Source organism: Thalassophryne amazonica, chromosome 15 (assembly GCF_902500255.1).
Source record: "Thalassophryne amazonica chromosome 15, fThaAma1.1, whole genome shotgun sequence".
Lineage (NCBI taxonomy): Eukaryota > Metazoa > Chordata > Actinopteri > Batrachoidiformes > Batrachoididae > Thalassophryne > Thalassophryne amazonica.
The window spans coordinates 2,710,323-2,732,886 of record NC_047117.1 but is presented as its reverse complement, the minus strand read 5'-3'; the positions used below and the strand labels follow the sequence as shown (position 1 = coordinate 2,732,886).

General features: G+C 42.7%; 1 protein-coding gene across 1 annotated transcript in view; it reads right to left on the bottom strand.

Annotated features, from left to right (window-relative positions):
- Positions 1 to 781: 781 nt before the first annotated feature.
- The window catches only part of LOC117525870 (apoptosis-stimulating of p53 protein 2-like), a 69,733-nt gene continuing 47,950 nt past the window's right edge, over positions 782 to 22,564 (bottom strand). Inside the window, exons 12-18 of the mRNA XM_034187804.1 lie at positions 20,047 to 20,422; positions 10,000 to 10,739; positions 9,218 to 9,355; positions 8,948 to 9,081; positions 1,547 to 1,713; positions 1,268 to 1,467; positions 782 to 1,013 (exon numbers count right to left, since the gene is read on the bottom strand). Coding sequence (XP_034043695.1) covers positions 972 to 1,013; positions 1,268 to 1,467; positions 1,547 to 1,713; positions 8,948 to 9,081; positions 9,218 to 9,355; positions 10,000 to 10,739; positions 20,047 to 20,422 — 1,797 coding nt within the window. The 3' untranslated portion in view covers positions 782 to 971. The remainder of the gene's footprint in view (positions 1,014 to 1,267; positions 1,468 to 1,546; positions 1,714 to 8,947; positions 9,082 to 9,217; positions 9,356 to 9,999; positions 10,740 to 20,046; positions 20,423 to 22,564) is intronic.

The following is a 22,564-nucleotide window of genomic DNA, read 5'->3' as shown; positions in this document are numbered from 1 at the left end:
AGTTTGAGATGAGTGGCTGGGCGCTCCCTTAGAGATAGGGTGAGGAGCTCGGTCACTCGGGAGGAGCTCGGAGTCGAGCCGCTGCTCCTCCACGTCGAAAGGAGTCAGTTGAGGTGGCTCGGGCATCTTTTCCGGATGCCCCCTGGATGCCTCGCTGGAGAGGTGTTCCGGGCACATCCCACTGGGAGGAGACCCTGGGGAAGACCCAGGACACGCTGGAGGGACTACATCTCTCGGCTGGCTTGGGAACGCCTTGGGGTTTCCCCGGAGGAGCTGGAGGAGGTGTGTGTGGATCGGGAGGTCTGGGCGGCTTTGCTTGAGCTGCTGCCCCCACGACCCGACTCCGGATAAAGCGGAAGAAAATGGATGGATGGATGGATCTGTAGAATTCATAAAAAGCTGTTTTCTATTAAAAACTTTCATGCTGTTTAAAACAAGAAATTTAATTTTTTTCCGAGTTTGAACTTGAACACACGTGTCAGCACGTTTGGCTCATTGACCAGAATTGAGCCTTTAAAACGAATTTAATCCGATATGCAAATGCTCACAGACACAAATGACTGCTGCTTTTTTATTTTTTTAATGTCTAGTTTCATTAACCAGGTTAAATGTTCTCATGAACATGATTTAGTCGAGGACAAAACCTTTAGTTTTCATAACATGCTTCAATGACATTTTTGTAAATCTGACAAACCTTTGATTCTGTTTTATATCTGAAATTTCTCTTTGGCTTTTTGAAATCATTTGTCAGTAAAATGAGGATGTTGGTTTTGGAGCCCCCTGGTGGCTGATGCTGGTCACATTTGTTTAGATATACTTTAATTTTTGATCAGAACAGTAAATCAAAGACAAAGCGTTGGTGTGTCTGGCAGCAGCCATGTGGATTAAACGGTTTAGTTTGATGTTGTCGGGATGTTTCTTAATTTAATTTATCCTCCGTGGCTCAAACACGCTTCAGTTCTTTGTGTCCGTTAAGCCAGACTCCTCTGACGTGCTCTGATCCTCAGGTACAGCTGCAGAAGAAAAAAATGAAAAGAAATAAAATCATTCTCCACACTTGCTACAAATCAATGTTCAGTGATAAATGGACGAGATTTGAGGAGAAGAATCAGAAGAAAAGGATGATTCTGTTTTCACGGTGGCTTCCAGGAAAATGGAATCATCCTTTTCCTGACTGATTACCGCTAAAGATCCCCTGAAACCTTCTCAGTTACTTTATAAGTATTCGTGCCAGACTGTTTGCACAGACTTGACTCCGCCTCCTCACCCCCAGCAGGTTGCGAGGGATGTAACCCTCGTGGTCGCCGCAGCGCACCCACCACCACTCCGTTTCCAGCTTGTCGTCGCGCCTCAGCACCGTGATGCAGTCGCCCTCGCTGAAGTCTAACTCGTCTTCACGCTGGGCCTCGTAATCCCACAGGGCATAAACCACCCCGCGGTTCATCACGCCCATCTTCTCCTGAACACCTGCAGGAGGCACAGAAGCACCGGCGTAAGAATGCGAGCCTGTGTGGAACCCTGGCAGGACGGCCGTGTGTGTGTGTACCGTAGAGGAACTGGGAGCACTGGGCGTAGCCGTCCTCTAGCTCCTCGCACTTGTCGGCAGCGGTCTGCATGTCAGTGCAGGTGGTGGCGAACACAGCTGCCCCGGACTCCACCAGGAACTTACAGACCTGAACGTTGTTACAGGAAGCAGCACAGTGGAGAGGAGTCCTGGAGACAAAGGACAACAAAACCTGTTAGTCCTCATTAAATTACATACAAACAAACAAAAAACCAGATGTGAGATTTCTTCATCAAAATTTGAAACCCGTCAATGTTGTTTCAGTTTGGTAGAAGTTAAAGCTCGCCTCAGTGTTTCTCAAACAGTGGATCAGGTCAGAGGTCAGGAGTCTGGAGTGATGACCAACCAAACCGTTTTATGTCAGGGACCCAGGGTACATAGGGAGAAGGATGCTGAGGATGGAGCCACCAGGCAGGAGGAGAAGAGGGAGGACAAAGAGGAGGTTTATGGATGTGCTGAGGGAGGACATGCAAGAGGAAGATGTAGAGGCCAGGATGAGATGGAGACAGATGATCTGCTGCGGCGCCCTCTAATGGAAGCAGCAGAAAGAAGAAAAGCAACAGCAGGTCTAATCACCAGGGGAGCAAACGGGTTCCAACCTCAGCAGCACCTGGAAGGTCAACCAGACTACAAAACCAAAAGTGATGAGTCAGAAACAGTCATTTTGGGAAAAATTCCAGGACCTGTGCAGCAGTCTCATCAGAGCTCGGAATGCCGGGACAAAGATGGAGTCTAAAAGAAGAAGGAACGGAGAAGATGTGAGCTGGCAGAAGATTAAAGAGCAGGTCTGTGAAATGAAAATTGTGAAATCCAAGGAAAATTTGCAGGTGGTCTGGGGGGGCATAGGCCCCCAGGAGCCGGGGTCTTGCGCCCCGTGGGATCCCAGAAACCACATTAATTTTTTAAATCTAATGATACATTTTCAGCATCTCCTGGAACAAAAAAATCTCAAAATTAGTGAATATTTAAATGATCCTGTATTCAACCTTTCAAATGAAAGGTTGAATACAGGATAAGGTTAAAACTGAAGTTGTTGTACTTGGCCCACAAATCTTAAAAACGTGTCTAACCAGATCCTTACTCTGGATGGCATTACCCTGACCTCTAGTAATACTGTGAGAACTCTTGGAGTCATTTTTGATCAGGATATGTCATTCAATGTCAATTCAATATTAAACAAATACACTCAACAAAAATATAAACGCAACACTTTTGGTTTTGCTCCCATTTTGTATGAGATGAACTCAAAGATCTAAAACTTTTCCCACATACACAATATCACCATTTCCCTCAATATTGTTCACAAACCAGTCTAAATCTGTGATAGCACTTCTCCTTTGCTGAGATAATCCATCCCACTCACAGGTGTGCCATATCAAGATGCTGATTAGACACCATGATTAGTGCACAGGTGTGCCTTAGACTGCCCACAATAAAAGGCCACTCTGAAAGGTGCAGTTTTATCACACAGCACAATGCCACAGATGTTGCAAGATTTGAGGGAGCGTGCAACTGGCATGCTGACAGCAGGAATGTCAACCAGAGCTGTTGCTCGGTATTGAATGTTCATGTCTCTACCATAAGCCGTCTCCAAAGGCGTTTCAGAGAATTTGGCAGTACATCCAACCAGCCTCACAACCGCAGACCACGTGTAACCACACCAGCCCAGGACCTCCACATCCGCATGTTCACCTCCAAGATCGTCTGAGACCAGCCACTCGGACAGCTGCTGAAACAATCGGTTTGCATAACCAAAGAATTTCTGCACAGACTGTCAGAAACCGTCTCAGGGAAGCTCATCTGCATGCTCGTCATCCTCGTCGGGGTCTCAACCTGACTCCAGTTTGTCGTCATAACCGACTTGAGTGGGCAAATGCTCACATTCGCTGGCATTTGGCACGTTGGAGAGGTGTTCTCTTCACGGATGAATCCCGTTCACACTGTTCAGGGCAGATGGCAGAGAGCGTGGTGGCGTCGTGTGGGTGAGCGGTTTTCTGATGTCAATGTTGTGGATCGAGTGGCCCATGGTGGCGGTGGGGTTATGGTATGGGCAGGTGTCTGTTATGGACGAGAACACAGGTGCATTTTATTGATGGCATTTTGAATGCACAGAGAATACCGTGACGAGATCCTGAGGCCCATTGTTGTGCATACATCCAAGAACATCACCTCATGTTGCAGCAGGATAATGCACGGCCCCATGTTGCAAGGATCTGTACACAATTCTTGGAAGCTGAAAATGTCCCAGTTCTTGCATGGCCGGCATACTCACGGACATGTCACCATTGAGCATGTTTGGGATGCGTATACGACAGCGTGTACCAGTTCCTGCCAATATCCAGCAACTTCGCACAGCCATTGAAGAGGAGTGGACCAACATTCCACAGGCCACAATTGACAACCTGATCAACTCTATGCGAAGGAGATGTGTTGCACTGCATGAGGCAAATGGTTGTCACACCAGATACTGACTGGTATCCCCCCCCAATAAAACAAAACTGCACCTTTCAGAGTGGCCTTTTATTGTGGGCAGTCTAAGGCACACCTGTGCACTAATCATGGTGTCTAATCAGCATCTTGATATGGCACACCTGTGAGGTGGGATGGTGTTGTGGCTGGCGTGCCTGGCTGGCTTTTGTGTGTCCTCTGTTTCTGTCTTTTGGTTTTCCTCCCAGGTGGTGCGCATTTGGGACTGAGTGGCTGTGTAGCTGAGTTTATCAGGACCTCACCCTGATCACCTGAGGCTGATCACGTGCAGCTTGTCAGGACTCACAGCTGTGGTGCATCTACACGGATTGGAACATGGTGGCATTTAAGTCTGGAGTGCACAGTGTGTTTGCCAGAGACTCGACCTTGTGACCAGACGGGTGAGATCGTCGTCTCAAGAGCCATCTCATCCTCAGTGGATGCAGAGAACGTCCAGGTTTGATGCATGGTCTGTGAAAGAGGAGGGGGTGAGGTCTCACGCTCGTCAGCACACTTCCTGAGGTACGTTAGATTTTGTGACTAACATTTATACAGTCAGTAAATGTGTCCCTCACACCTTATTGTATTGAGCTGTTATGTTGGTCGTTTTAATTAGCTTCCACTGCAGTGGAATGTTCCATGCCTGCAGGGTGGGAAGCTGATTAGTAATTAAGCCAGGAAGTGTTTGCTGTTTGTACACCTTTGAGCGGTCTCTCTGTGTGTTGAGTGTGGACTCACAAGATGATTTCTTCATTCACAGACTCGGTTTGTCGCGGCCACCTGGGGGGTGTCGGCGGGGTCCTTGGGTCCGAACAGTTTTCTGGCTCCGGACCGTTAGCGCTGCTGGGAGCGCACCGCAATCCACCACGCCAGACCGCGCACTTTTATATTTATCACATCACTGTTATGTTTATTAACTCTGTTATCCTTTGTACCGTGCTCTGCTTATTTTATACTGGGTCCTTCAAACGCTGGTCGGTTCTCCGGGCTGCGTCCGACACATAACAGGATGGATTATCTCAGCAAAGGAGAAGTGCTCACTATCACAGATTTAGACTGGTTTGTGAACAATATTTGAGGGAAATGGTGATATTGTGTATGTGGAAAAAGTTTTAGATCTTTGAGTTCATTTCATACAAAATGGGAGCAAAACCAAAAGTGTTGCGTTTATATTTTTGTTGAGTGTATGTAGGACTGCTTTTTTGCATTTGCGCAATATCTCTAAAATTAGAAAGGTCTTGTCTCAGAGTGATGCTGAAAAACTAATTCATGCATTTATTTCCTCTAGGCTGGACTATTGTAATTCATTATTATCAGGTTGTCCTAAAAGGTCCCTGAAAAGCCTTCAGTTAATTCAAAATGCTGCAGCTAGAGTGCTAACGGGGACTAGAAGGAGAGAGCATATCTCACCCATATTGGCCTCTCTTCATTGGCTTCCTGTTAATTCTAGAATAGAATTTAAAATTCTTCTTCTTACTTATAAGGTTTTTAATAATCAGGTCCCATCTTATCTTAGGGACCTCATAGTACCATATCACCCCAATAGAGCGCTTCGCTCTCAGACTGCAGGCTTACTTGTAGTTCCTAGGGTTTTTTAAGAGTAGAATGGGAGGCAGAGCCTTCAGCTTTCAGGCTCCTCTCCTGTGGAACCAGCTCCCAATTCAGATCAGGGAGACAGACACCCTCTCTACTTTTAAGATAGGCTTAAAACTTTCCTTTTTGCTAAAGCTTATAGTTAGGGCTGGATCAGGTGACCCTGAACCATCCCTTAGTTATGCTGCTATAGACTTAGACTGCTGGGGGTTCCCATGATGCACTGAGTGTTTCTTTCTCTTTTTGCTCTGTATGCACCACTCTGCATTTAATCATTAGTGATTGATCTCTGCTCCCCTCCACAGCATGTCTTTTTCCTGGTTCTCTCCCTCAGCCCCAAACCAGTCCCAGCAGAAGACTGCCCCTCCCTGAGGCCTGGTTCTGCTGGAGGTTTCTTCCTGTTAAAAGGGAGTTTTTCCTTCCCACTGTAGCCAAGTGCTTGCTCACAGGGGGTCGTTTTGACCGTTAGGGTTTTTCCGTAATTATTGTATGGCTTTTGCCTTACAATATAAAGCGCCTTGGTGCAACTGTTTGTTGTGATTTGGCGCTATATAAATAAAATTGATTTGATTTGATTTGAACCATCAGTGATCATGTTGAAATAACAGAATATGACGTGGAAGTAGAACCTGGAATGATTTTACTTTTAACTGTAAACCAAATTATGCATCAACTCAGAACAGTTAAACTACATGAAATTCATGACGACTGAAAAGACTGTTAAAGCATTTCAAAAACCACAGCTAAAGCTTGTAGAATACGAGGTCTGTCCAAAAAGTATCGGACCTTTTTATTTTTTGCAAAAACCATATGGATTTGAATCACGTGTGATTGCATCAGCCAAGCTTGAACCTTCGTGCGCATGCGTGAGTTTTTTCATGCCTGTCGGTTGCGTCATTCGCCTGTGAGCAGGCCTTGTGGGAGGAGTGGTCCAGCCCCCTTGTCGGATTTTTATTGCGAATAAATGTCTGAACGATTTGGAGCTTTGCTGCATCAATTTTTTTCCAGAAACTGTTGAGAGACCTCCAGGTGGACACCGTTCGGAAAATTAATATGGCTTTCAGGGACGATTTTGTGGGGATTACACAGATTAAGGAGTGTTACTGCCGCTTTAAGGACGGCCCACAACTGCGCGCCGCGCTCCCAGCGCCGATCGACAGGCTGACACCCCGCTGAAACAACCAGATCATTTCCAGCGTGAAGGCTTTGTTGATCCGGGACGTCGTCTGACTTTCACAAAAAGGCAGAAGGTGTGGACATCAGCACTTTTTCGGCACATTCCACTGTTACAGGAGTTTTTTTATGGAAAGAAAAGCGGACGGATGCGCCACCGTGCCGTTCATGGTGCGGGACAAAACCACCTCCGTGTTGGTCTCACAGGACGGCTTTGAGATGGCTTTCAGACGGCTGTCGGTGGGTTTTCAGTCGTGTGACTAACCAAGAAATTGTGCATGAGCTGGACATGCCAGAACATGTCCTGTGAGGCTTCATCACGGCATTGCTTTGCGCCATGCGGCTCCACCGCGACGCGCAGAATTCCTCCACTCCTCTTTCCATGACAAAATCTCCTGTAACAGTGGAATGTTTATTTCTAAACTGGACGCTGTCTTGATCCGGTATGTCGTCTGACTAGCACAGGAATTGTGAAAAGACGTGGACATCAGCATTTTTTCGGCACATTGAGACAGACGTGCGGAGGAGTTCCGCGCGTCGCGGTGGAGCCGCATGGGTGCAAAGCAACGCCGTGATGAAGCCTCACAGGACATGTTTGGGCATGTCCAGCTCATGCTCAATTTCTCGGATAATCACACGACTGAAAAGCAACCGACAGCCGTCTGAAATCCACCTGAAAGCTGTCCTGTGAGACCAACACGGAGGTGGTTTTGTGCCGCGCCATGAACGGCTCCGTGGCGTGTCCCTCCGCTTTTCTTTCCATGAAAAAAACTCCTGTAACAGTGGAATGTGCCGAAAAAGTGCTGATGTCCACGCCTTCTGCCTTTTTGTGAAAGTCAGACGATGTCCCGGATCAACAAAGCCTTCACGTTGGAAATGATCTGGTTGTTTCAGCGGGGTTGGAGCCTGTCGATCGGCGCTCAGAGCGCGCTGTGCTCTCAGCAGTTGTGGGCCATCCTTAAAGCGGCAGTAACACTCCTTAATCTGTGTAATCCCCACAAAATCGTCCCTGAAAGCCATATTAATTTTCCAAATGGTGTCCACCTGGAGGTCTCTCACAGTTTCTGGAAAAATTTGATGCAGCAAAGCTCCAAATCGTTCAGACATTTATTTGCAATAAAAATCCGACGAGAGGGGTGGACCAGTGCTCACACAAAGCCTGCTCACAGGCGAATGATGCAACCGACAGGCGTGAAAAAACTCACGCATGTGCACGAAGGTTCAAGCTTGGCTGATGCAATCACACGTGATTCAAATCCATATGGTTTTTGAAAAAATAAAAAGGTCCGATACTTTTTGGACAGACCTCATATTTTGAAAATCAGGTAAAATATCAATAACATACCTTATAGTAAAAAAGTCATATATTCTTGTGTAAATTCCTGTAAATCCAGTCTTTTTTCCATGAAAAAAGTCTACATTAATAAATAATAACTTTGTACAAATGACAGAGTTGACATTAATGGAGTTATTCTATCAGTATTTTCAAAAAACCATAAGTTAGTATGACTTTATTTTTCAAGACCGCCTGACCGGAGTGTTGAAATTGATAGAGAGCTGCTCTTATGGCTGCTCTTGGTGTGCCTCTGTGGTGGGAGAGCTGTTGTAAACAGGAGCTTCCAGCAGGGGCAGAATGTTGAAAGAAAAATGATTATGAGTAGTAAAAAGTTGATTTTGTGGGTGCTCTCAGGATTTGTCTGTGCTGCTTCCTGCAGGGGCCAGCATGGTCAAACATTCTTGCTTATTCTTTAGGTCTTTTACTGCTTTTGATGCTTTCAAAAGCCATTGTGTTAAAAATCAATTTCAGCTCTTTAGTAACTGCAACTGTTCCATAGACAACACCGGAATTTATTGATTATCTGTAACTTCCGATACAGTTTTGGGTGGTTTATCTTTATCAAAGATAACTTTTCAGTTATCTTATTATCTGTTATCGAAGTTAATTTTTTGGTTATCTGTGCCCACCACTGTATATTATAATATATATATATATATATATATATATATATATAATTTAACCTTCATTTAGTTAGGTTAGTCCCACACCTCAAACAAAGAGAGAAAAAAAGAATCAGGCAAAGACAACAAATACAGTATAATTTGTCAGCATTAAGCAACAAGAAAAACTCTGCCGATCCGGATCAGACTCACCAGCCGTCGCTGTCAGCAGCATTGATGTTGACACCAAACTGAACCAGGAACTTGACGATGTCCATGTGTCCGGCGCAGACGCAGTTGTGCAGCGCTGTGATGCCCTCGTCGTTCGCGGCGCTGGGGTCGTCCACCTGCGGGACACACGTGACATCACAGCTTTAACCGCTGCAGCTGTTTTAGCTTCTTTTTTTTTTCTTTTTTTTTTTTTTTTGGGAAACAAAATATCTCTGTGGTGGATCTGCAGACAGTGTGACAACTGTGACTCACCTCGTAGATGACCCTCTGGACGAGGTCGTACTCGCCCTCTAGGGACGAGTCCAGCAGCAGGGCCAGAGGGCTGAACTTAACCCGCAGGCCGCGGTCGAGCCGCCGCGAGCCGGCTCGGTGGAGGATCGACCGCTTTACCTGAAAGACACACATGAGAAAAATACACTTTTTAAACAGACTTATTTAGGATAAAAAAATATGCAATTTTTAACCACATTAAGCCTTAAAAAATACATTTGAACCACATTTGAGCTTTCTGTGTCTGGAAAGTTGGATTATTGTAGACAATTTTTAAAATAATTCTTCACACTTAGAACATAAAATGTTTGATGGTGAAACAGTTTCAGCAAATGTTTTACGCTGCTGTTATAGTTTCATCATCAGCTTTCACATGTGGTGTACCACAAGTCTCACTTCCCGGTCCAGTTCCAGTCTTGTACCTGTGCAGTACGTGTCGGTGACATCACGTGTTACATGGTTGTATCTATGGTGATCATAACGATGATTTAAAGATGCCTTTGAAACAAAAGTGGAATTTTCTGACACAAAGGTCAAATTCTAAAACACAAATACACAAAATGAGTTTATTCACAATGTGACTTGTAGGTCTTCAGAATCTGGGCCGGACTTGGGTCAGTTTCAAAGCTGGCGGCCGGAGACGACTGAGCCGTTGTTGCCCAAAGTCTGTGTATTGTGTATTTGTAAAAACGCTGTAAAACATTTATTTTCTTTGGCTTTTTTTGTGGTTTTGGAATCTGATATTTTTGAACACTGATGCTCACCGGCTGCACGGCGACCTGTCCTGTGACCTCCGGTGGCTGTAGGCTGATTCTGCGGTTACCAGGCTCCGGCTCCTCATAGCAGGGGTACAGTGGAGGCGGGTATGGAGGGTACTCCTCTGTAGATTGATCGGGAGAGGCCGAAGTTGTCGGGTTAGTCTCCTCCTCATGTTCCACAGGTGGTGATGACACACTCCAGGAGGCGGGGTCGGCGATGGGCGAGTGGGGCAGTAGAGGGGGCGGGGCCTGGCTGTTGTCTGTGGGTTCCGCTTTCTTTTGGATGTTCTCACCTGCACTGGACATGACATCCTTGGTTCTTGCAGGCTCAGTGTGTGTCTCTGTCATAGTGACCGTCTCCATGGGGATGGTTTCCATGGCAGCAAGGGTGGCCTTCTGGTAGAGCAGTTTCTGGATGTTTGGTCCTGCTGGACCCTCAGGCTCTGTGATGGAGTTGCGTTTTTTCAGGGGCCTTGGGGCGTGATGAAGCCGGCGGCGGAAGGCATCCAGGTCGCCATCGTTGGGATTCCTGTGATGGTTGGACAGGAAGGGGAGGAGCTTGGTGGGACTGAGGGGTCGAGGGGGGTTGCACTCTGTTGCTTCTGCACCAACTCCATCACCTTTAGTTTGGCAACTTGTGTCCACCTCATTCCTGTCAGTCACAGAAGAGCAGCAATTCACACTGGTGACATCTGAGCCATCAGCCTGCTGCCCCCCACTGGTTGGGAGGGCCGGTTTTCCATACACTGGCAGAAAACGGAGAGAATGACATCAAAAGTATTAAATATATATCTATATATATACTTCAGTAAGACAAATTTTAAAAGTGAAAGTGTAATAAAAAAAAAATCTAACACTGCGTTTTATTAAGAAGATTGAAGATTATCCTCCAACAGTCCAACTGGAGCAGCTCCACGATACCCGATCAGGACATTAACCAGATTATTGATCATCTTCTGACAGATTGTCTCAACGAGATTAATTTACAGCTAGCTACATGCTAACTGGTTAAGAGTTTAGCGAGCTCGCTAAGCTCTTAACCAGATAATCATTAAAGGAGACCTGCATTGAAAAAAATGCAGTCAGATCTTTGGACCAAAAAATGACTTACATTTACACATGAGATCCTTCTGAATGTAGTAAAGTAAATCTGCAAGCCCAGATCTGTCATTCAACGGAGAAATCTTCATTTGAAAATGACAAATTTACAGCTAACATTTAGCCCTCCACAAATTGTCCCTCTCATCATGGACGCTGCCGAGACGTCACAGACAAGACCCTCTCCCAGCATGCATTGTGTGTGCCAACTGTAATTTGTGGATTTATGTCAGTTTGCATCTGCACCTTTTTCTTGTCTTACACGGAAGGATCTACTTTTTTTTAAAACTTCATATTGTCTTGCGGCACGTTTGGTGAGTACACATTTCTTTTATTTGTGCTTGAAAATTATTTTGGGGGACTTTTTCATACGCCCGTTTGATTGAGTGGTGTCGCAATGAAAATCTACTGTCTTTCGCCTCCGGTACCATCGCGGGATATGGAGGTGAGACCCGCAAAGAATCCCAGTCATTAAAAATATATAAACCTCTCTCAGCATCCATGGAGCTCTGGGGCTCCGATTGCCGAGACGTGCGGTGCTGTGGATTTTGCCGCAAGAAGTCTGTCCTTGCAGCAACAGGTGTACCGGCCGCTTCGCATTAAAACAGCGAGCGTAATCTCAGGACTTGTGCCAAGTGTGCTGCAGCTCCATTCAGTAGACAGAGAGGTGATGCCGGTGTTGTGCGCTGAATCTGACAACACCCGCAGACACGGGCGGTGTGAGTGGCCCGCGTCGGCGGTTAACGAGCTCGTTAACGAGCCCGCAGACTTAATAAGCGCAGCGGAGGTAGAGAGCGGGAGAGGAAGAACGGCGCCCGCTGTCGATGTCGTTGCTGAGCTGAGCACACAGATCTGTATCTCACATTCATTGCAGCTTACTTTTGGATGTTGAAACCAGGACGTGTATAAGTAACATTACTAACAGATAAAATCAATTTCAATGCGGGATCGGACTGAAGGCGGGAGCGCGTCGTCTTGTCCCTGACGTCATGGAAATGATACGGCTGTACAAACTGTTTTCACAGAGGGCTAAATTAAAAAAAAAAAAAAAATCACCAGTAATCAAACAGTCACCAAACAGACATAAAAAAAATCACCAGTAATCAAACAGTCACCAAACATCCATCAAAAAAAAATCACCAGTAATCATACAGTCACCAAACAGCCATCAAAAAAAAAAAAAAAAAATCACCAGTAATCATACAGTCACCAAACAGCCATCAAAAAAAAAAAAAAAAATCACCAGTAATCATACAGTCACCAAACAGCCATCAAAAAAAAAAAACAATCACCAGTAATCATACAGTCACCAAACAGCCATCAAAAAAAAAAAACAATCACCAGTAATCATACAGTCACCAAACAGCCATCAAAAAACAAAAAAAAAACAAATCACCAGTAATCATACAGTCACCAAACAGCCATCAAAAAATCACCCGTAATCAGTCACCAAACAGCCATCAAAAAAAAATCACCAGTAATCATACAGTCACCAAACAGCCATCAAAAAAAAATCACCCGTAATCAAACAGTCACGAAACAGCCATCAAAAAAATCACCAGTAATCATACAGTCACCAAACAGCCATCAAAAAAAAATCACCAGTAATCATACAGTCACCAAACAGCCATCAAAAAAAAATCACCCGTAATCAAACAGTCACGAAACAGCCATCAAAAAAATCACCAGTAATCATACAGTCACCAAACAGCCATCAAAAAAATCACCAGTAATCAGTCACCAAACAGCCATCAAAAAAATCACCAGTAATCATAGTCACCAAACAGCCATAAAAAAACAAAATCACCAGTAATCATACAGTCACCAAACAGTCATCAAAAAAAATCACCAGTAATCATACAGTCACCAAACAGCCATAAAAAAACAAATCACCAGTAATCAAACAGTCACCACACAGCCATCAAAAAAATCACCAGTAATCATACAGTCACCAAACAGCCATCAAAAAAATCACCAGTAATCATACAGTCACCAAACAGCCATCAAAAAAAATCACCAGTAATCATACAGTCACCAAACAGACATAACAAAATCACCAGTAATCATACAGTCACCAAACAGCCATCAAAGAAAATCACCAGTAATCATACAGTCACCAAACAGCCATCAAAAAAAATCACCCGTAATCAAACAGTCACCAAACAGCCATCAAAAAAATCACCAGTAATCATACAGTCACCAAACAGCCATAAAACAAAATCACCAGTAATCAGTCACCAAACAGCCATACAAAAATCACCAGTAATCATACAGTCACCAAACAGCCATCAAAAAAAATCACCAGTAATCATACAGTAACCAAACACCCATCAAAAAAAATCACCAGTAATCATACAGTCACCAAACAGACATAAAAAATCACCAGTAATCAAACAGTCACCAAACAAACATAAACAAATCACCAGTAATCAAACAGTCACCAGCCATAAAAAAATCACCATCAAACAGTCACCAAACAGCCATAAAAAATAACCAGTAATCAGTCACCAGTCATCAAAAAAATCACCAGTAATCAAACAGTCACCAAACAGCCATCAAAAAAATCACCAGTAATCAAACAGTCACCAAACAGCCATCAAAAAATCACCAGTAATCATACAGTCACCAAACAGCCATCAAAAAATCACCAGTAATCAAACAGTCACCAAACAGCCATCAAAAAAATCATCAGTAATCAGTCACCAAACAGCCATCAAAAAAATCACCAGTAATCAAACAGTCACCAAACAGCCATAAAAAATCACCAGTAATCAGTCACCAAACAGCCATCAAAAAAATCACCAGTAAACAGTCACCAAACAGCCATCAAAAAAATCACCAGTAATCAAACAGTCACCAAACCGCCATAAAAAAAAATCACTAGTAATCAAACAGTCACCAAACAGCCATCAAAAAAATCACCAGGAATCAGTCACCAAACAGTCATCAAAAGAAATCACCAGTAATCAGTCACCAAACAGCCATCAAAAAAATCACCAGGAATCAGTCACCAAACAGTCATCAAAAGAAATCACCAAGAATCAGTCACCAAACAGCCAGCAAAAAAAAATCACCAGTAATCAAACAGTCACCAAACAGCCATCAAAAAATCACCAGTAATCAGTCACCAAACAGCCATCAAAAAAATCACCAGTAATCAGTCACCAAACAGCCATCAAAAAAATCACCAGTAATCAAACAGTCACCAAACAGCCATCAAAAAATCACCAGTAATCAGTCACCAAACAGCCATCAAAAACAAAATCACCAGTAATCATACAGTCACCAAACAGCCATCAAAAAAATCACCCGTAATCAAACAGCCACCAAACAGCCATCAAAAACAAAATCACCAGTAATCATACAGTCACCAAACAGCCATAAAAAAATCACCAGTAATCAGTCACCAAACAGCCATCAAAAAAATCACCAGTAATCAGTCACCAAACAGCCATCAAAAAAAATCACCAGTAATCAAACAGTCACCAAACAGCCATCAAAAAAATCACCAGTAATCATAGTCACCAAACAGCCATCAAGAAAATTACCAGTAATCATACAGTCACCAAACAGCCATAAAAAAAAATCACCAGTAATCATACAGTCACCAAACAGACATAAAAAAATCACCAGTAATCATACAGTCACCAAACAGCCATCAAAAAAATCACCAGTAATCAAACAGTCACCAAATACTCATAAAAAAAAATCACCAGTAATCATACAGTCACCAAACAGCCATCAAAAAAATCACCAGTAATCAAACAGTCACCAAACAGCCATCAAAAAAATCACCAGTAATCATACAGTCACCAAACAGCCATCAAAAAATCAGCAGTAATCAGTCACCAAACAGCCATCAAAAAAATCACCACTAATCAAACAGTCACCAGACAGCCATCAAAAAAATCACCAGTAATCATACAGTCACCAAACAGCCATCAAAAAAATCACCAGTAATCATACAGTCACCAAACAGCCATCAAAAAAATCAGCAGTAATCAGTCACCAAACAGCCATCAAAAAAAATCACCACTAATCATACAGTAACCAAACAGACATAAAAAATCACCAGTAATTATACAGTCACCAAACAGCCATCAAAAAAATCACCAGTAATCATACAGTAACCAAACAGACATAAAAAAATCACCAGTAATTATACAGTCACCAAACAGCCATAAAAAAAATCACCAGTAATCATACAGTCACCAAACAGACATCAAAAATCACCAGTAATCATAGTCACCAAACAGCCATAAAAAAAAACAAAAGTCACCAGTAATCATACAGCCATAAAAAAAAATCAGTAATCATACAGTCACCAAACAGCCATAAAAAAAATCACCAGTAATCATACAGTCACCAAACAGCCATCAAAAAATCACCCGTAATCAGTCACCAAACAGCCATAAAAAAATCACCAGTAATCAGTCACCAAATAGCCATCAAAAAAATCACCAGTAATCATACAGTCACCAAACAGCCATAAAAAAAATCACCAGTAATCAAACAGTCACCAAACACTCATAAAAAAAATCACCAGTAATCATACAGTCACCAAACAGCCATCAAAAAAATCACCCGTAATCATACAGTCACCAAACAGCCATCAAAAAAATCACCCGTAATCAAACAGTCACCAAACAGCCATCAAAAAAATCACCAGTAATCATACAGTCACCAAACAGCCATCAAAAAATCAGCAGTAATCATACAGTCACCAAACAGCCATCAAAAAAAAATCACCAGTAATCATACAGTAACCAAACAGACATAAAAAATCACCAGTAATTATACAGTCACCAAACAGACATAAAAAATCACCAGTAATCATACAGTCACCAAACAGCCATCAAAAAAATCACCAGTAATCATAGTCACCAAACAGCCATAAAAAAAAATCACCAGTAATCATACAGTAACCAAACAGCCATCAAAAAAAATCACCAGTAATCATACAGTCACCAATTTGATTTGGCGCTATATAAATAAAATTGATTGATTGATTGATAATTTTAGAGATATTGTGTAAATGCAAAAAAGCAGTCCTACATATTTGTTTAATATGCGCATTGAATGACATATCCTGATCAAAAATGACTCCAAGATTTCTCACAGTATTACTAAAGGTCAGGGTAATGCCATCCAGAGTAAGGATCTGGTTAAACACCATGTTTCTAAGATTTGTGGGACCAAGTACAATAACTTAAGTTTTATCTGAGTTTAAAAGCAGGAAATTAGAGGTCATCCATGTCTTTGTCTGTAAGACAATCCTGCAGTTTAGCTAATTGGTGTGTGTCCTCTGGCTTAATGCTGTCTAATAATAGTGCCTAAGGGAAACATGTGCCTAAGTGAATAAAATTGGTCCTAGCACAGAACCTTGTGGAACTCCATAATTAACCTTAATCTGTGAAGAAGATTCCCCATTTACATGAACAAATTGTAATCTATTAGATAAATATGATTCAAACCACCGCAGCGCAGTGCCTTTAATACCTACGGCATGCTCTAATCTCTGTAATAAAATTTTATGGTCAACAGTATCAAAAGCAGCACTGAGTTCTAACAGAACAAGCACAGAGATGAGTCCACTGTCTGAGGCCATAAGAAGATCATTTGTAACCTTCACTAATGCTGTTTCTGTACTATGATGAATTCTAAAACCTGACTGAAACTCTTCAAATAGACCATTCCACTGCAGATGATCAGTTAGCTGTTTTACAACTACCCTTTCAAGAATTTTTGAGAGAAAAGGAAGGTTGGAGATTGGCCTATAATTAGCTAAGATAGCTGGCTCAAGTGATGGCTTTTTAAGTAATGGTTTAATTACTGCCACCTTAAAAGCCTGTGATACATAGCCAACTAATAAAGATAGATTGATCATATTTAAGATCGAAGCATTAAATAATGGTAGGGCTTCCTTGAGCAGCCTGGTAGGAATGGGGTCTAATAGACATGTTGATGGTTTGGAGGAAGTAACTAATGAAAATAACTCAGACAGAACAATCGGAGAGAAAGAGTCTAACCAAATACCGGCATCACTGAAAGCAGCCAAAGAGAACGATATGTCTTTGGGATGGTTATGAGTAATTTTTTCTCTAAAAATCTAAAAATTTATTAGCAAAGAAAGTCATGAAGTCATTACTAGTTAAAGTTAAAGGAATACTCGGCTCAATAGAGCTCTGACTCTTTGTCAGCCTGGCTACAGTGCTGAAAAGAAACCTTGGGTTCTTATTTTCTTCAATTAGTGATGAGTAGTAAGATGTCCTAGCTTTACGGAGGGCTTTTTTATACAGCAACAGACTCTTTTTCCAGGCTAAGTGAAGATCTTCTAAATTAGTGAGACGCCATTTCCTCTCCAACGTACGGGTTATCTGCTTTAAGCTGCGAGTTTGTGAGTTATACCACGGAGTCAGGCACTAATCTATCTCACTCACAGAGTTTAGGTAGCTACTCTGCCCTGTGTTGGTATATGGCATTAGAGAACATAAAGAAGGAATCATATCCTTAAACCTAGTTACAGTGCTTTCTGAAAGACTTCTACTGTAATGAAACTTATTCCCCACTGCTGGGTAGTCCATCAGAGTAAATGTAAATGTTATTAAGAAATGATCAGACAGAAGGGAGTTTTCAGGGAATACTGTTAAGTCTTCAATTTCCATACCATAAGTCAGAACAAGATCTAAGGTATGATTAAAGTGGTGGGTGGACTCATTTACATTTTGAGCAAAGCCAATTGAGTCTAATAATAGATTAAATGCAGTGTTGAGGCTGTCATTCTCAGCATCTGTGTGGATGTTAAAATCACGCACTATAATTATCTTATCTGAGCTAAGCATTAAGTCAGACAAAAGGTCCGAAAATTCACAGAGAAACTCACAGTAACGACCAGGAGGACGATAGATAACAACAAATAAAACTGTTTTTTGGGACTTCCAATTTGGATGCACAAGACTAAGAGTCAAGCTTTCAAATGAATTAAAGCTCTGTCTGGGTTTTTGATTAATTAATAAGCTGGAATGGAAGATTGCTGCTAATCCTCCTCCTCGACCCGTGCTACGAGCATTCTGGCAGTTAGTGTGACTCGGGGGTGTTGACTCATTTAAACTAACATTCATCCTGCTGTAACCAGGTTTCTGTAAGGCAGAATAAATCAATATGTTGATCAATTATTATATCATTTACTAACAGGGACTTAGAAGAGAGAGATCTAATGTTTAATAGACCACATTTAACTGTTTTAGTCTGTGGTGCAGTTGAAGGTGCTATATTATTTTTTCTTTTTGAATTTTTATGCTTAAATAGATTTTTACTGGTTATTGGTGGTCTGGGAGCAGGTACCGTCTCTACGGGGATGGGGTAATGAGGGGATGGCAGGGGAGAGAAGCTGCAGAGAGGTGTGTAAGACTACAATCTGCTTCCTGGTCCCAACCCTGGATAGTCACGGTTTGGAGGATTTAAGAAAATTGGCCAGATTTCTAGAAATGAGAGCTGCTCCATCCAAAGTGGGATGGATGCCGTCTCTCCTAACAAGACCAGGTTTTCCCCAGAAGCTTTGCCAATTATCTATGAAGCCCACCTCATTTTTTGGATACCACTCAGACAGCCAGCAATTCAGGGAGAACATGCAGCTAAACAATGTCACTCCCGGTCCGATTGGGGAGGGGCCCAGAGAAAACTACAGAGTCCGACATTGTTTTGCAAAGTTACACACCGATTCAATGTTAATTTTAGTGACCTCCGATTGGCGTAACCGGGTGTCATTACTGCTGACGTGAATTACAATCTTACCAAATTTACGCTTAGCCTTAGCCAGCAGTTTCAAATTTCCTTCAATGTCGCCTGCTCTGGCCCCCGGAAGACAATTGACTATGGTTGCTGGTGTCGCTAACTTCACATTTCTCAAAACAGAGTCGCCAATAACCAGAGTTTGATCCTTGGTGGGTGTGTCGCCGAGTGGGGAAAAACGGTTAGAAATGTGAACGGGTTGGCGGTGTACACAGGGCTTCTGTTTAGGACTACGCTTCCTCCTCACAGTCACCCAGTCGGCCTGCTTTCCCGGCAGCTCGGGATCCGCTGGAGGGTAACTAACGGCGGCTAAGCTACCTTGGTCCGCACCGACTACAGGGGCCTGGCTAGCTGTAGAATTTTCCACGGTGCGGAGCCGAGTCTCCAATTCGCCCAGCCTGGCCTCCAAAGCTACGAATAAGCTGCACTTATTACAAGTACCGTTACTGCTAAAGGAGGCCGAGGAATAACTAAACATTTCACACCCAGAGCAGAAAAGTGTGGGAGAGACAGGAGAAGCCGCCATGCTAAACCGGCTAAGAGCTAGTAGCTGCGCTAAGCTAGCGGATTCCTAAAAACACACAAAGTGAATAATGTGTAAATAATTTAGAGGTGATTCAGCAGAGGGAGTGCTTTAGTTAAGGCACGTGAAGATTACACTGTGAAACAAATCGTTATCTAGTTAACTAGATTAATCTAACTGCGCAGATTAAACAGCTAACAGATACAGAAAAACACCGCTGTGCTCCGGAACAGGAAGTGATACAATACCGCAGTGAGAGCCAACCACCAGTAGAGGCAGTCAAAATCATCAAACAGTCACTAAACAGTCACCAGTCATCAAATGATCACCAAGCAGTCACTAAATAATCACCAAACAATCACCAATCATCAGTCACTAAACAGTCAGCAGTCACGGCGCGTTATAGTGACATTATTTTATGTTTGCGTCATTCAGGTGAAGAAATCTCAAATTTGAGTAAAACATCATCTTCTGTTGATAAACTCTGTGATTCTGTTTAGTCACTGACAGAGGAAAGCCTGTGCGGTAAAACCTCTTGAAGGCTGAAACCAGAAGTCCAGTTGCATTTGACTGAGTGTTTTGGGCTAAATGTTTTTCGCCGCTGCTAACAGCAGTGATGGTGGCGTTTGTGGGTGTGTCACCTCTGGGCGGGCCCCGGGTCAGTGTTCCCTGTCCGTTTGCCTGGTAGCTCTTCCCCAGTGTAGCTTGTTGCGTGTACATGGAGTAGATGGAGGACGCCGTCAGAGTCTGAGGTTTCTGTAACACAGAAGGAGGAGCCTCGGCAGGGTCCAGGGCATAAGGTCGCACAGCAGCGGCTGGCGGGTTGTCCGGCTTGTTTGGCAGAGGGAGGGTGTTGCTGTAGGTGGACAAATCCGACAGAGCCTTCAGGTTACCCCCACCTGTCCGGACCTTTCCGGGGAATGTTCCGGTGCTGTAGGCGGGCTTGATTAAGGAGGGGTTTGGCTCACTGGGCAGTGGGGGCGGAGTGGACATCATGCCCTGACCTTTGCTTGAACTCTGTAATGGTGAAAGACAGGAAGTGGGGACACATGAAAGGAAATGGATTCATTAACGGCATGATGATATTTGCGTGAAGGCGAAACTGTTGTTGATTTTGTTTTGACGTCTCACACTCAGAGGCAGGACCAATCAGTCTGTGGGTCAGATTACGTGAGTGCAGCAATTTTTAGTGACCTAAATGTAAATTTGTTGGGTCAACATGATGAATTTGCGTTGCTGTTACTGAATTACCATGGTTCAGGCCAAGTAGATTTGTTAGGGTAAATGTAACAAAAATGCAGCTCCATGTTACATGGAGAAATGTGGCAGGGGCGGGGCTTGAACCTGGAACTTTGCTTTGTTGGATCAGCACAATCTAGTTTAAATGGCCCAAGGAAATTACATCAGTGTGTTACATTTACCCTTACGGGGCAGGGGTGGACAAGTGGTTTGTGTGCTTGGTTTCTCTGCAGAAGGTTCTCAGTTCAAGTCCCACCTTACAACATTTCTCTATGTAATGTGGAGATGCATCAGGAAGAGTATCCGGTGTAAAACCTGTGCCAAATCACCATGCAGATCCACCTCGGGTTTGCTGTGATGACCTTGAGTGAAAACAAGGGAGCAGCTGAAGGGACTTAACATTTTTGTACATTTACCCTAACAAATCTAGTTAGCCTGAACCATGATAATTAAGTAACAGCAACGCAAATTCGTCATGTTGACCCAACAAATTATATTTTGGTCACTCAGCAAAATTCTTCATGGCTAAGTTAATGTATTTTACGTGGGTGGAAATACTTTCCATAATGTTATTATGTTCACTGAGCAAGTTGTTTTTTGGAGTGCAGTTAAAACAAATCATTTACTTTAGGCGGTAAATATCACCCTGATGAAATGAGGAAGTAGCAGACAGGAAGTATGATTATGATGATATTTTGTTTTTTTCTTTTGCACCACATTGTACATTCTTGGCTACAACTCCAATTCCAATGAAGCTGGGACGTTGTGTAAAATGTAGAGTTGGGTATCGAGAACCGGTTCTTTTCGAGTATCGTTAAGAAATGATTCAATCCACCAACATCAATAGCCTTTTTGCTTAACGATTCCCTTATTGGTCCTTCAGAGCAGCCATTGTTTTTGAGGGTGTTTGTTGGGAAAATGATCATTCCTCTATGTTGATTATAGACCCCACAGCGGCTCTGTAATCAACCGTTTCTGCAACATCACTTTGAAGCGTGAACCAATAAAGCAATGCTTCGATCCACTGGCTCATGGTTCTTTGATTTGCTGCTCATCAGAAACGGCAAGTCCGTTTCTTAACTCCTCTCAAAGCCATTAAAATATCATGAGTCACTTTGTGTGGATTAAAGTCACTAACTGGGACTCTTGTCTTGTTGGAGTCAAGAAATGAGAATCGTCCTCCGTTCCATTGGCACAGCTCGAAACACTGCGTGGCTTTCTGCCGAGACAGGAGTCCGCTCGGAATTAATAACTTCAAAATGAATTGCCGCTTTAAATAAAATGACACCTCTTATAAACGTTGTAATACAGACAAAAAACTACAGTCGACTAAAACATTTTTTTTCATCCCAAAATGAGATGTGCTGCGTTCTTTATTTTAAATTACATCCTGATGTGCAGCACAGCAGCTGTAAGAGCTCAGCTCAGATGTATGGAAAGACATTCATGCTAATAAAGTCTGAAAGGAAATGCTTTTGACAAAAACTACAGATTTTGTTTATTTCTATTTATGTCCAGAGCTCAAGGATCCACCATGTAGAGTTTATTATGTCCAAAGTTTAAGGATCCAGTGACCAATTCATATTTATTTACTTTAAGACTCAATAAATGTTGTTCAGTTTCAATTAAATTTCAATTAATTGGCTTATAAAGCGCCAAATCAAGAGCCATCTCAAGGTGCCTCACATAGAACAGTTCAACATAAAAAAAAAAAAAAAAAAAAAATCAATACATATTTAAAAAACAGAAGTAAAATAATAAAACATAAAAAATAAAAACTATTCATAATAACTATTCATTCTGTTTTTATTTACATTTCACACAACATCCCAACTTCATTGGAATTGGGGTTGTAGATTTCAAACTTGCGGAGTAAAAATAATGCATATTGTTGGAAATTTCTTTAAAAAACGCCTCCCT